At 40.2% G+C, this 14,053-nt stretch overlaps 1 protein-coding gene across 1 annotated transcript in view; it reads left to right on the top strand.

Annotated features, from left to right (window-relative positions):
• Positions 1–14,053, top strand: part of SLC44A5 (solute carrier family 44 member 5) — a 64,408-nt gene that overhangs the window by 24,559 nt on the left and 25,796 nt on the right. Inside the window, exons 2-7 of the mRNA XM_071565185.1 lie at positions 1,348–1,396; positions 6,672–6,745; positions 7,593–7,677; positions 10,152–10,236; positions 12,975–13,103; positions 13,872–13,932. Coding sequence (XP_071421286.1) covers positions 1,348–1,396; positions 6,672–6,745; positions 7,593–7,677; positions 10,152–10,236; positions 12,975–13,103; positions 13,872–13,932 — 483 coding nt within the window. The remainder of the gene's footprint in view (positions 1–1,347; positions 1,397–6,671; positions 6,746–7,592; positions 7,678–10,151; positions 10,237–12,974; positions 13,104–13,871; positions 13,933–14,053) is intronic.

Raw genomic sequence — 14,053 nt, 5'->3', positions numbered from 1 at the left:
CAAGTGGTGTCCCTCAGGTCAGTGTTGTGTTTGATCCTGTTCAACAGCTTTGTCAACAACATGGGCAGTAGGATCAAGGCACCTTCAACACGTTCACTGACAACACAGAGCTGTGTGGTGCAGGGAAGGGATGCCATTCAGGGGGACCTTCACAGGCTGGAGAAATGGCCAGTGTAAACCTCATGAAGTTCAACAAAAACAAGTGGAGCATCCTACACTTGGGTCAGGGCAATCCCAGACACACCTAAAGACTGACTGGAGAAGAGACTGAGAGTAGCCCTGCAGAGAAGGACTTGGGGTGTGATGGTTGATGAAAAACTCAACATGTGCTGGCAATATGTGCTTGCAGCCCAGAAACTAGTGGAATCATGGGCTACATCCAAAGGAGTGCGGCCAGCAGGTTGAAGGAGGGGATTCTTCTCCTCCACTCTGTTTTTGTGAGACTCCCACCTGGAGTCCTACATATAGTTCTGGTGCCCTCAAAACAAAAAGGACATGGAGGTATTGGAGTCTATGAAGTTGATAACAGGTCTGGAGCAGCTCCCCTATGGAGACAGGCTGATAAAGCTGGGGCTATTCAATGTGGAGAAGAGTAGGTTGCGTGGACACCTCATAGGAACCTTCCAGTATCTGAAAGGGCCCTACAGGGTAGGTGGAAATGGTCTCTCTGTCAGCGATAGGACAAGGAGTAATGAGTACAAATTAACAGGAGAAATTTGTGTTAGATATTAAGAAGAAATTCTTTACTGTGAGGGTGGTAAGACACTGCAACAGATTGCCCGGGGAGGTTGTGGATGCCCCAGCCTTGTCAGAGTTCAAGGCCAGGTTGAATGGGGCTCTGAGCAACCTGGTCTAGTGGGAGGTGTCCCTGCCCATGACAAGAGCGTTTGGGACTAGGTAATCTGTAAGTTCTTTTACAGCCGCTTTAACATTCTGTTATTCTAGAGAAGAGTCAGAAAGACTCAGCCTCTCACTCCAGAGAGGTAGGTTCACTCACTGTCAGACACACTTAGCACGTGACTGAGACACAGTCCCTGTCTCAGATGTATTGTGAACCCTGTGCACGGGTGTAGTCACAGGATGTACATTAAAGGTAATGCATTATGTGATAACTGTGAGACCCTCAATATTTTTAAGATAGAAGAAAAAAGCTTTGATCTCATACGCAAAAGCTGAGTAATTGTATTGGTGAATTACTGATACTGGCCACATGAAATGATTTTAACAAAACTGATTAAATAGGAAAATATGGAAGATATTTTTCAAAGACTGGTGTTAACACCCCTCTCTGGATAGATTTTTTTCAAGATAAGGGTATGTTTTTATACTGTTTTATTTTAAATGCAGGTGAACCAAGGAAATTTGACCCGAAGTTCAGAGGACCTATTCATAACAGGTAAATATGGCAGCTCCTTCTGTTACATTCTTTTGGTTTGCAGTGAACAGGGGATAAAAATTTTTTGTTAACAAAACTTCTGAATTTGATTCTTCAAGTCTCCTAAATCCAGAAGACCATCTCTACTTGCCTTGAAGGATGTGGATGTATGATTACTGGGGAATATTAAACTGTGTGTTCTAAAGTTCTTTCAGTTTAAATGCCAGTTCTGTGTGTCTCGCTTTGACTAGTACCTGCTGTCTTACCTTGTGCTGGTGTAAGCAGGACCATTCCAGGTGCTGTTATATTTTGGCTTGCCACAGCCATGTGATGCAAACCGTCTTGTCTCCAGACAGCACAGGACTGTCACACTCTGTTCTTCACTTTGCAGCTGCTCTTCCTGCTCCCATAGTCACCTCGCCAAGGGCCTTAGTTCTCTCTCTAGAGAATGGCCTGGTCCTGTGCTGTGACATTTGTACTGTGGTTGGCCAGCAGGTCAGTCCCTGGCAGGAAATCGGTGGTGCTTGAGCAGTGACAACAGTGAAGTGCTGTCAGTGATGTGTTACTGGGTGTCACTGCTGCCACTCAGCCCTGAAACTCTTACTTGAGTGACCAGTTTTTGCATGCATGGAGAGTGTTGCTGAAGTGAGTGAAACTACCTAGAGTTCTGTGGACTGCAATTTAATAGTATTTCTAAGCAGTCTGTTACTGTACCTTTCACATGCATGGAGAGTGGTGAAACTTGGGTGATGGTATGCCAGGGAATTTATCTTGTTTGTACTGTTACTGTGTGATGTAGTCAGTAAAAAACTGGTTTTGCACTGTGGCTTGTTGTTACATCTGTGTAGTTGCTTCTGTATAGTGACAGCTTTTGCAATTCCAGGTGTATTTATGTGCTATTCCAACTGTACATTCCACAGCCTCTGCTTAAAAACACAACCAAATGAATACAATGCACCACCACTATACCACCACATATGTTCAGTGCATTTTATTTATAATGCTTTGGGGAGATAGTGTTGGCAACAATATAAAAAATTGTCAGTTCCCTACATATTAAGAGTATGGGTTCATTGTACAGCAGGCCATAAGAAAGTGGTAGGTATCTTGATGCTTATTGAACATACATGCAATAAGGTACTCTTGCATTTAGGTTCAATATGCAAATGGCTTGCCTGACCTTTGAGGTTGTCAGTGCAACACTGTGCAGGACACTATAGACATGCCCTTGCAGTCATTTAAGGTTGTTATTGATTTTTCTTAAATACCATGAATGAATTGGAGGGGTTTTTATTATTTTTTTCCAATTACTATGATCAAATTATTAGGAAACCACACTCTTTCAAGCATATAAAGACTATCTAGTTTCTGTGAACAAAATACCTTCTTAGAAGATACTCCAAAGAGTTCAAAAGGAGGAAAATGGGACTCTTCTTTGAATTTTTTTCTGACTTTGGGATTTCCCACTTGCCTGTAGGAGAACAGTTTCTGGGAAGCTGACAGCATGCAGTTTTTCCCAGACAAATGAGCACTAGTAATGGATATGTGAGTGGGGGACATGGCTGTTTGTACACCTTGCCATAACTGGCATAGCTCTGTGTACAGTGTGGGTGGGAAACACCTAGCTTTGCTTTCTGATGATAAAATAATTTGTCCTGTGCTTGACTTCTTGTCAGTTTTAATTGGTCAGGGGAAAAGTTTGTCTTCATTATTGAAAAATGGAAAGGGTGGTTTTCTAGGAGGATAGGCTGCTGATTGTACATATCAGCATTGAAAGGTTCAGAGACAACTGGTAGAGATCCCATCTCGTCATCGTGACTGCTGAAGCTGATGCAGTTTTGAAAGTGCTGTAGAGTAGAAATGATTTGAAGTTGTTCACCAAACTATCCCCCAAACCACCAAAACCCTGAAAAACAGGAAGCCAGTTTTTAATGATGGTTTATTAATATCTGTTAAAGAACTAATTGCTCCCACAATTTTGTCAAATGGATCCCCTGCAAGACCAGTAAGTTATCTGATTTTCTTTTTTTGATAGAACAGAGCTGTTTCAAGTGGTTTTAAGTGTTGGAGCAACGGTGGGTAAAAGGAGCGTTCAGCAAGACAATGTGTATAGTCTTTTGCTAGTACCATCATTCTGAAGAGGGTTGTGTGGAGTTTGATATATTTCATGCAAACATCTTTTTGCTAAAAAGGATTAAGATGCAATGACTGTGTTGTTCGACTAAGCCAACCAATTCATGAAAATACAGGATTGCAGTCCTTTGAGGTTTTCCCATACTCACTTTGCACTCTTCAAAACTGTCTGCTGCCTCTGTTCTCCATAGAAATGTTAGTGTACAGTGGAAGTACTCATTGAAAACGTGGATTGTATCTAACCTAAAGGTAGTTCTGAAATATACTTCTTTGTGACAGAGCCTCCTGCCAGAAAGATCTGGCTTGACTTCACTTCACTTAGTAGTCAGTGCTGCAGATGAAAGTGTGTTACCACTTAGAAGGTTCATTAGTTTACAGGTAGAGTAAAATTGCTGAGAAAGCATCTAAGGAAATCATAGAATCATTAGGGTTGAAAAAGACCTCTAAAATCAAGTCCTACCTTTTATCGTGGGCAATTTGTCAGTGTTTTTCCTGATGAAATGTAGAGAGTTAAAATCTAAACTAGCATTTACTGTCCTTAGTGAGAAGAATAAATTGGAGAACCAGAATGATAAGTTATTTATCAGTTTTATTGTTCTCAGCAGCAGATCTATAACAGAGAACAACACTGCAGTTTTGTGATACTATCATTTGAACACACACTGTTCTTGTCTGTGTGGGATGTATTTCTTCTTCTCCAAAAGCTAGTAATTTTAGAAATAAATAGAAACAGTTGTTTAGAGAGTTGGTCCTAATTAGTGAAATATCTATGATACTGCCAGTGAGACTTTGTATGCAGTTTGAATAGAAATGAATTTAAATTATAGTTTAGGGATTTTATTAAGAGTTCCTATATGTGCATTATTATCAGAAAATACTTGTAAGATTTTATGTATTGTATCCACCAAATGAGCAAGCTTACAGGTGGAAGCATTAACTGTTCGATTTCTCAGCTCAAAATGATGTAGTGGGAGTTTTGGTAGACAACTCTATAGAAAATAGAAAATTCTGGTGTTCCCTGTCAGTCTGAACTGGAGATGCAGACCTTCCTCAGACCAGATTTGATGATCTGAATTCATATGAGACAAAATCTAGCACATCATATTTTAAGTCTAATCCAAGACCAGGCTGGATTGGGCTTGTAGTCTATCACAGATAAATGTTTATAACTAAGCACTCTTTTTCATTTCAGCCCCAGTGAAGGGAGGGATCTTCAGAGCTATTCATGTCATAGTATGGCACAGTAGAACGTCACCTTGACACAATACGACTTAGGGAAGTTTCAAAACACAAGTTGTTAGTTAGGGAGGAGGAACTCAGAAGTGAGGACACAGGTGATCACCTTCATGATGGTCAGCAGTGTTGAAAGGGGTAACCTGCAAGTCACACAGTGAATGTCGAGCCTCTTCTTGCTCTCCGTGTTTGCACAGTGCTGCGCTCAAGACTATTTGCAGGTACTATTGCTGTTAACTAATAAATGTCACAGTTTCTTGCTCATGTAGCATCTTGAGCACAGTTACACTTGTGACAAATTGGACATGAAACTGCCAAACAGAGAGAGGTTCTGCTCAATCATTTTAAGTCAGGAGCTGTTGGTGAATAAATGTCTTTTATGCACTAATACTCTGTGGATGATTTTAACTGTGCATTCATTTATTTGTTAGGATACCATTACATGCACGAGGTATCCTTTGCATGCACTGCCACATGTAACACAGCAAGAGAAGCCAAGAAGCCAGTACGTTTCTGACAGGTGGTGGAAAGCAAAAAAGACTGGATAATTTCTGATTAGGTTTCAGTAATAAGCATGGGATTCCAATATCTCCTGTTCAGGAAGAGGCAATTCCCACCATACCAGCTCCTGCAACTTTGGAAACTCCCAGAATCTTCACCATAAAACCATATGTCTTTACAGATTTATCTTAATTAAGAAGCCTTACCTTTTTTCCCTCTCTTGTGGAGCATTGTATTTATGAGTTACTGTTAGGATCTCACTGAAAGTGAGCTACATGAGCTAACAATGATGTTAAAAGGAGACAGGGTTTTCACCCATAATATCTGGTAAAATAAGCAGTTATTTTATTTAAACAACTGTTAGTCTTTATGAACTGTTTTAAATTTTTTCTAAAGCTGCACAACAAAACATGTATGTACTTTTGTAGTAGTATTAGTAATTATATAACCATAGCATTTAGCAACAGTGAGTTTTAATAAGTATTGTACAAACAAAGAACATAAAATTCTGAATTCTGATGAATTGTTTATGGGTACTTGTAGCTCTGCAAAACTTTAAAAGGAACCTTTAACACAATTGGGTATAACCTTCAATTGCATTTAGGTATCATATAATGAGACCTGTGCAAATTGAACTGGAAGAGGTTTTTGAGACTATAGGAGTTGTAATTAAAAATATTTATGGTGCCATATTTCTCCTGAGACATCTTGAATTAAATGTTGTACCCTTCAAAATGGCTCTCGTGGGATGAAAGTCAAGCTTGAGCAGTATCAGAATTGATTCTGAATGGAGGATGAGAAAATGAGAAGCATTGTTTTAGCATCACTGCTTCTACTTTGAGCAGTTGTCCTTTCTTAGGTTACTGTCATATTGGCCTTGAGTCCTGTACCACTTTGGCCTCACTAAAAGTTTATTACAGTTAAATTACAAAGCTGTGGCTCTTAGAGAAGTTCACAGGATTTTTCATTCCTTTCCACACTGGAAAATGCATTTCAAGTTCTCCAACTTTTTAAAACATCTGCCCTTTTATCTCTTTTATGTTAAACAATAATGGTTTTTTTGTTAGAGGAAATACAGGTTGGAAAACAGAAAGAATGGCAGATGCTGCAAATGCGTCTTTGTTCTGAGGCAGATGTCCTGTAGTAGGTCATACCATAAGTGATCTCATGGGTTTAATGTTGTTTTAACAATACTTAAATCTGTTCCTTAATATGTTCTTATTGCTGTGTACCATGAAAAAGGCATGCACATGTATTTGCTGATCTTGCTGCAAAAACAGGGCCTCACACCTCAAACAAGAGTTTAGGACTTTTGCTAAGTGCTGGTCCAGACAACTCATTCAGATGTTGAAATACCCTAAGACGTGAGTGTTTTCAAAGGGTCATATTAAACATATTATTTTTAGAAACTGTTTGTTTTTGTCCCTAGGCACTGCACAGACATTATTTGCTGTGTGATCTTCATAGTTGTCATTCTGGGTTACATTGCGTTAGGAGTTGTGGGTAAGTAAACACAGGTGGTATAGTGGTGCTTTTCTGCTAGAGGGAAGCAGCTTTGTGAATGTTAGAATTTTTAACTCAAATGCCCTTTTGCTTGTGTTTATGTAAAGCTTTCCAATCAATAAGTAATGCCTTTGAAGCTGCAAATAATGAACTAACATTCAGTGTCTGTGGTGATTCACATTTCAGCCCAGATAAGAGAAGGCTCCAGGGAAATTTTAGGAGTCCCTTTCAGTGACTAAAAGGGCTCTAAAAGAGCTGGAGAAGGTCTTTGGACAAGGACATGGAGTGACAGTACAAGGGGTAATAGCTTCTAAACTGACAGGGCAGGGTTAGATGGGATTTTGGGAAGAAATTCTTCCCTGTGAGGATGAGGCCCTGGCACAGGGTGCCCAGAGAAGCAGTGGCTGCCCCATCCCTGGAAGTGTCCAAGGCCAGGTTGGAGGAGGCTTGGATCAACCTGGAATAGTGGAAGGTGTCCCTGCAATGCCAGCATCGTCTGTGAACACTCAGATTTGTCTGTAGAATTAGCTCCTCTTCTTTCCTCTTGTAATAACCGTTATTTTTTAAATCCATTGCATCATATTTTGGATACTACCCAGATATGCCTTGAAGGTAAAAAGTGAACTGGCTTGCTTTCTTACTGCCTCATCCATATCTTGGTTCTGTTTAATGAGCTTTGCATTTTAGTTTTTTATTAGGAAATCAGCGAATCAGTTGTACTCTTCAGTGGTGATCAACAAAGCATAAAATGGTACATTAAAAGTGATATATTTTCATGCTATCTAGTTTTAACTATTAACAGTGTGCACTTGAATAAAATGTTAATAGGTCTGTGTATCCTTTGCAGCTTGGGTGCATGGCGACCCCAGGAAAGTCATTTATCCAACTGACAGCTATGGGCAGTTCTGTGGTCAGAAGGAAACCCTTAATGAGTGAGTACTAAATCCATTCACATACCTTTATTACTCATGTGCTGTGAATAAGATGTGAAATTTCAAATCCCTCTGTCTGAGAGACAACAACACTCTTGCTATATTTGTGCCAAATAAAGTTGAGAAATATATTAATTTCCTGGTGCAAATCCAAACCTGAATTTTTACTGTCTTTGAGTCATTTGTATCATTCAGAGAACATTTTTGGTAAAGCGTCAATATAACTTAAGAATTACATCAGCAGCTGCATAGAAAGTGACAACTTCAAACTGCTATAATTTGGGTAATCAGTAACCTGTTGATTAATTCTGTATCCTCCTTGGGCTAAGAGTAGTCTTAAAGCTTTGGAGCCTGGTTCATCGTTTGTTTGAACATGCACCAAACAACAGAAAAGACTGTAATGAAAAGCTCTTGTTTTTTTCTGATGCTTATCCAGTGCCAGCAGAGAGGAAACGGTGTGGTCTGGGAGAGAGGCAGCTGTAACCACACCCTCCTGGGGTAAACAGGAGGTAAACAGAGCCAAAGGGCTCTATTTACTTACATCTGTTTTCCAGTCTTTTTAAATTTTGAATTGTAAGTGGTAAATTAATTAGTTGATATCAGCAGGGTACTTCTACATGAAAATAGCCAGTCAGCGAAGAAAGATGTTGCATCAGTATTTTCTCTGTAAATCTAAGTGGTTTATGAAACAGAATTTAAAAAAGTTTGCTTTTTCACTCACCTTCTCCCTTTTAAAAGGTAAGTATTAGATACTGTCGAGAAACTATTGAAGAACGAAGACATTTCAGTCCAAAATTGTATTCTATGATCTAAAGAAATAGCAACTAATGATAGTGAATTGGTTTTGCCAGGATGCCTATTCTTTTAAATAGTGAATGGCAGAACATACTTAAGTGAAAACAAATTAACCTGGTAAATTGTCAGGGAGTTAATCCCAGTTTTAATGGGAGCTTGAATGTGCGGTGGTGCTATATAATGGCTCTGAAGGCATAGCCATGGTCAGCAATTGGTGGGAGTCATGTGCTGGTAGGAGATAGAGGATGTGTCTGGACTGGGGGATGCAATGAGGAGATATGGAAACAGGACTGGTGTCAAGTCCCCAGGTAGAAGAGGGGGCAGCCTTGTTAGCTGAAGCACCACCCTTCCTGGTTAGTACTGCCATCCTGCTCCCAAGGCATTGCCACAGTGGGGTCAGTGGTGGCTCAGATGCTGCTTACTGGGTTCTCTTGCACATCACAGAATCATAAAATGGCCTGGGTTGGAAGGTTAGTTCATCCAGTTCTACCCCCTGCCATGGGCAGGGACACCTTCCACTATCCGAGGTTGCTTCAAGCCCCATCTGGTCTGGCCTTGGGCACTTCCAGGGATGGGGCAGCCATAGCTTCTCTGGGCAACCTGTGCCAGGGCCTCACTACCTTTTATAGGGAAGAATGTTTTCCCAGTATGTAATCTAAACCTTCCCTTCTTCAGTTTGAACTCATTCCCCTTTGTCCTGTCACTCGAGGCTCTTGTAAACAGTCTCTTTCCATCCTTCAGGTCACCCCTGAGCCTTCTCTCTTCTCCAGGCTGAGCAATCCCAGTTCTTATAGAAGCGCTTCATCCTTCTGATCAACTTCATGGCCTTTCATAGGCACAGTGGGGCATATATGCACCATTATTTCTTACAGGTACACTGCACAGTCCTGGCATGGCTTTGCAGTCCTGTGTAAAAAAGAGCAGGACTACAGCCATGTCATCTTCGCTAGAGCTCTCCGAGAATTTTCTGGCATAGCAAGGGTTAACAGTGTATTTTACTGTCTTCAAAACCCAAGTCTTTAAATCAAAAGATCTCTTGGGGTCCTCAGTTTCCAGCAAATCTAAACAGAAGTGAAAGCTACTGCAAGGACCCAAGTTTCAGTAGCTGTCAAGTGTGTGGGTTCTGGGCTGCAAACCCCTCAGACTGACCCCTGTTTATATCAGAGGGGGTTTATCAGTGTTATTAGTAGATGCTGTTATTCTGTTTTCTGTCCAACTGCTTTTGGTTTCCAACCATAAAAAGCTTCTGATTTGATTTGGTGCCACCTTCTGATCAACAAAAATTAGATAGCTTTTACAGTGTAGCATTTACTGATGGTGAGTTTGCATGCAGTGTGTTCACAGGATGTGCAGTAGAAGCGCAGAGACCATGGTGGTTTTTGCAGGGTTATTTTACAAACCTCACCCCTTCTAGGCAGGACTACAGACACGTGAATTCTTTCAGCTTAAAACCTTACTGTGGAAAAAACTCAAAATTAGAATTCTTTAGAACAAATACTTCTGGTTTCAGACATGTCTGTGGGACATTCAGGCTCTGCTTGTTATTTTTTTTACCTTGTGTTTGCAATATGGACATTCACAGTAATAGAATTTAAATATCAATGTATGCTATAAATTTTGGAATGGTAGAGTGTATAAGCAACTGTATTTATGACATTATCTTATATCCACTCCCATAGGAACAAGACCATTTTGTTTTACTTCAACATTCTGAAATGTGCCAGTCCAGTAGTGCTAATAAACCTACAGTGCCCTACGACACAGGTGAGTGAAATACAGAGAGAAAATGTTTTCCCTGCATCTTCATCATGGTACTTAAGAACTAGAAATACACTTGTTTGGATTTAAAAATTACTGTTAATATTATTCAAAATAGAACATGATTGTTTTATAGATGACTTGTAGCACACAGTCCTGTAGCCCATGATGGTCAGAGAAATTAAATAGAAATGCATAAGATCATGTGTTTTTGATAAGAGTTGACAAAAACAGTCTGCTGAGTTGAATACAGCAATGTGTTACTTATGAATTCATCACAGGCAGTTATCCAGTAGTATTCAGTGCATACAGAAAATTGATTGACACCTGTGATTTTCAAAGCTAGACATGTTCAAGAAAATGTGCATATTGCCAGTGTCAGGACTACATGGGTGTGGTTAGAACCTATGGCACTTTGAAAAGTGAAGATTTTGAAAGCTTGTTCTTACCTTATGCCACACTTTGTCCTCCTTTGCTGTGCTGCATCTCCTCATGAAACTGTGAAATAAACCCAGTCACTGAACTTGTGTGGGTTAAAATTATCCTCCTGATATTTTTTTATGAGACCATGTTCCTGACCTGGTTTCTTGAATAACTGTACAACCAGTTAGGTCACTTCATCTTAGGAAGGAACAAGTTATAGCACAGAGTAGGTCAGAGGAATTAGGTGCAGGACTGCTCTGATTCGACTTTGCCACCAAAGTAATTGTGAAATGCAGTTGCACTGGAGGTGACAGATCATGGTCTCATCCATCTTGACAGCATTCAGTGAAGTCGTGTTAATTTGCATGTTTTTTACACAGTAACCACTTTACTGCTTGCAAATGTTAGTTGTCTGCTTACTTGACTACCATTTAAAAATGTTTCCCATTCCCACTTGCCCTTACTCTTAATCCCTATCCTTGGTTAGATATTTCTTACTTACCAGTTTGTGTGACTGTATGGACTGTTTGACACAGCTGAAGACATGGACATCTTCAGCAAGGAAGAACAGGAACCCTCTTAACACTGGCCAGTTGCTGTCAGAAGAAGAACTTTTTTTCTCAGCAGCACATTTGCTTCAGGAATCCCCATCTGTCAATATGCAGACACCAACACTGTTACCTTTGCAGTCTTTACCTCTCTTATTGGAGCAATTCAGTCTGTTCAGAAATACTGAGGTCCTTGTGTGGGATTTGACTGTGCCATGGTCAAGTTGGCAATGACCATGAATCGAGTAAGGTGAAATACTTGTTTAAGGAGAGTTTGAGGGAGTTTTCAAACATGCAACTCCAAAACTAAGTGTGTTTTTGAATGCTGTTTGTGACTGCAGATGGTTAAATATGTGTTCTTTTGGGAAAATGTTTAAGAAATGTTTGTTTGATAATTCCTCTTCTAAACTGCAGACAGGGTCCTTCATTCCTGTCCTATCCATGTCAACTAGCAGGATTGAAAAACCCAAGAACTTGCATGGTAAGAGCTTCAGTTCTTGAGCAAGCCTATGGATTTTCCAAACTGTTGTTACAGTCCCCTGGATCCATAGACAGCACATTTCATTGCTTGTTTCAAAGACGGCAAGCAGGGTATAGAAAGATGTATGCTTGTTAGTCACTAGTCCCAGCAAGGACAAAACTCTTCTTTCATTATTACTTGGCCTCTGGATAGTCCGTAGGACAGAAGTACTCATCTAGAAAGGTCCTCTTGCAGCTTCTGCCCTATTCTAAGGATTAGTACAAGATTTTTTCCCAAAATTCCTGTAGGTGAATCATGTGTGGTGGAGTGCCCTTGATGTGAAAAACGGTTTTGTGCGTGATGCCTCTCTGGTACTCGGATATCAGAGCTTTGCAAACGGTGTTTGGCTAGCACAACTTTGGAAACAAATTGCCCTCTTGAAAAGGCTGAAACTTGCTAAAAAGATGAACTTCTAAGCTACCTCACACTGAGGAGTCAGAACATCTGTCCACTTGTGTGATTCCGGTGACCAGCAGAACCTTCTGAGTTTGTATTGGGGCAGCAACTTCCCCATGCCCTGAAACTAAATCACAGCTTCTTAATAGATGCATTCATTAAACTCACTTGACTTCTCACATAAACCCAGCTTATCATGGCTGTACCTTTGAGTGGTGTGAGCTTTATTCCTGCTGTGTGCATCCCCTTGCTTTGTAACTACGGGAGATCCAGCCTTGGTCAGCAGTTAAAAGTTGCTTTTGAGTGATTTACACCTAAATTGACTTGACAATATTAGTAGAGATGTATTTGACTGAAGAAGAATGTGTAGAAGGGTGGAACAATATTACCTGAGACTTTTAATTTTAGTGTGACTTTTTTAAAATAAACTTCTCTTTATGCATGTAATAGAAAGAAATTGCAGGTATCCTGTGAAGGGAGCTGTCACACTACCTCATTTGTATACACTGCTGCTGATAGAAATAGAGGAGGACCTGACAGATTTTTTTCTCACTCTTCAAAAAAAAAAAATGCTCTTTTCAACAGACTGAAAACTCTGCTTATCTACCAGAATGTAAAACCTAAGATGGTACAGAGAGGGGCTTGATATGAGGAGAGACTTTGAAAGTGTGTTCTATCAAAGAATTTTAGAAGTGTTCATCTAGGGAATCCAAAGGACAACATATATCCCTTTCTAAATCCTGCAGTAAACATCAGTGAAGGCAGTGGCCTTTTTCTTAACTTTTCCATTGCACTGACTTTCCTTACCCTTCTCTACCCACAGTGGATCTTTACCCATTTTTTTTCTTTTCATGCAGCTTTGTGTCTCAAAGTGCCCAGACAGGTTTGCAACATACATTGATGTTCAGGCTTCCTACAGATACAGACCAGATCAGTGGAATTACTTCAGGCAGTTCTGCAAACCTGGCTTTAACAATCCTCGCAAGGTATGGATCTGTCAGTAGGTGGTGGGATGTATTTTTTCTTCATGCAAAGTGTAATGTACATGATTTTGCTGAGCTACACTAAAGATTTGAATTATTCTGATGTCACTGTATAAGGAGATGTCCCATTTTTGTGATTTGACAGTTGTTTAAACCAGGGTGAAGATCTTGTATGCACACTAAATCCCCCACCCGTTAAATGATTACTGTTTGCTTAAAAGAATATCTGCAAACTACCCATGTAGTTGCAGTACTGTGGGAAGTACTTAGGTATGCCACAGCAGTACAGCAGAGGGTCTCAAACCAATTCTTCAGGCTCCAAAGTCACCTATAGCTGCTTAAAATTAGGCAAGGAAAATTAATCTATCCTTCATGTAAGTGTTTTTGCACTCAAATTTACTGTGTTATTTCTCCAGTTTTTAAAATACCTTGCAATTCAGCTATATTAGTTGTGCTCAAGTCTTTCTTTAAGGGAAAAGGTGAAGGAGAGGCAAGGAACAATTGCCCAGTCACTTCTGGCTTAGATGATGATCCAAAGGGAACAAGTCTTGTCTTTTTTTATCACTAGAAAAGAAGAACAGTCTTTTCCCAAATCACAATGACAGTTTGAATTCTCACTTAGATCATGAATGTGTCTTGCAGCTCCACCAGCCAGGTTTGGGGAGGAGGCTATGAAGCCCAGTTTGGGGCATCCTGTCAGAGTGGGTGAGAAACAAAAACCACATAGTTTTACTGCTATGTATTCAGCATTCCTATTTCTCCCCTTTTTAGTCTGTTGCTCAAGTCCTACGTGATGAAGATTGTCCTTCGATGATCATTCCAAGCAGGCCTTGTGAGTGGTTCTACTTCTTACACACATCTTAGCAGATTGTGAGCATTCACATTAAGGCACAACTTCAGTCTGAAAAGTGTTTTGTGACTAGCTCACTATGAATCATCTGAGAGTGACATCC

The sequence above is a fragment of the Pithys albifrons genome, chromosome 10, assembly GCF_047495875.1.
Source record: "Pithys albifrons albifrons isolate INPA30051 chromosome 10, PitAlb_v1, whole genome shotgun sequence".
Classification (NCBI taxonomy): Eukaryota; Metazoa; Chordata; class Aves; order Passeriformes; family Thamnophilidae; genus Pithys; species Pithys albifrons.
This window is presented reverse-complemented; position numbering and strand designations above follow the sequence as displayed.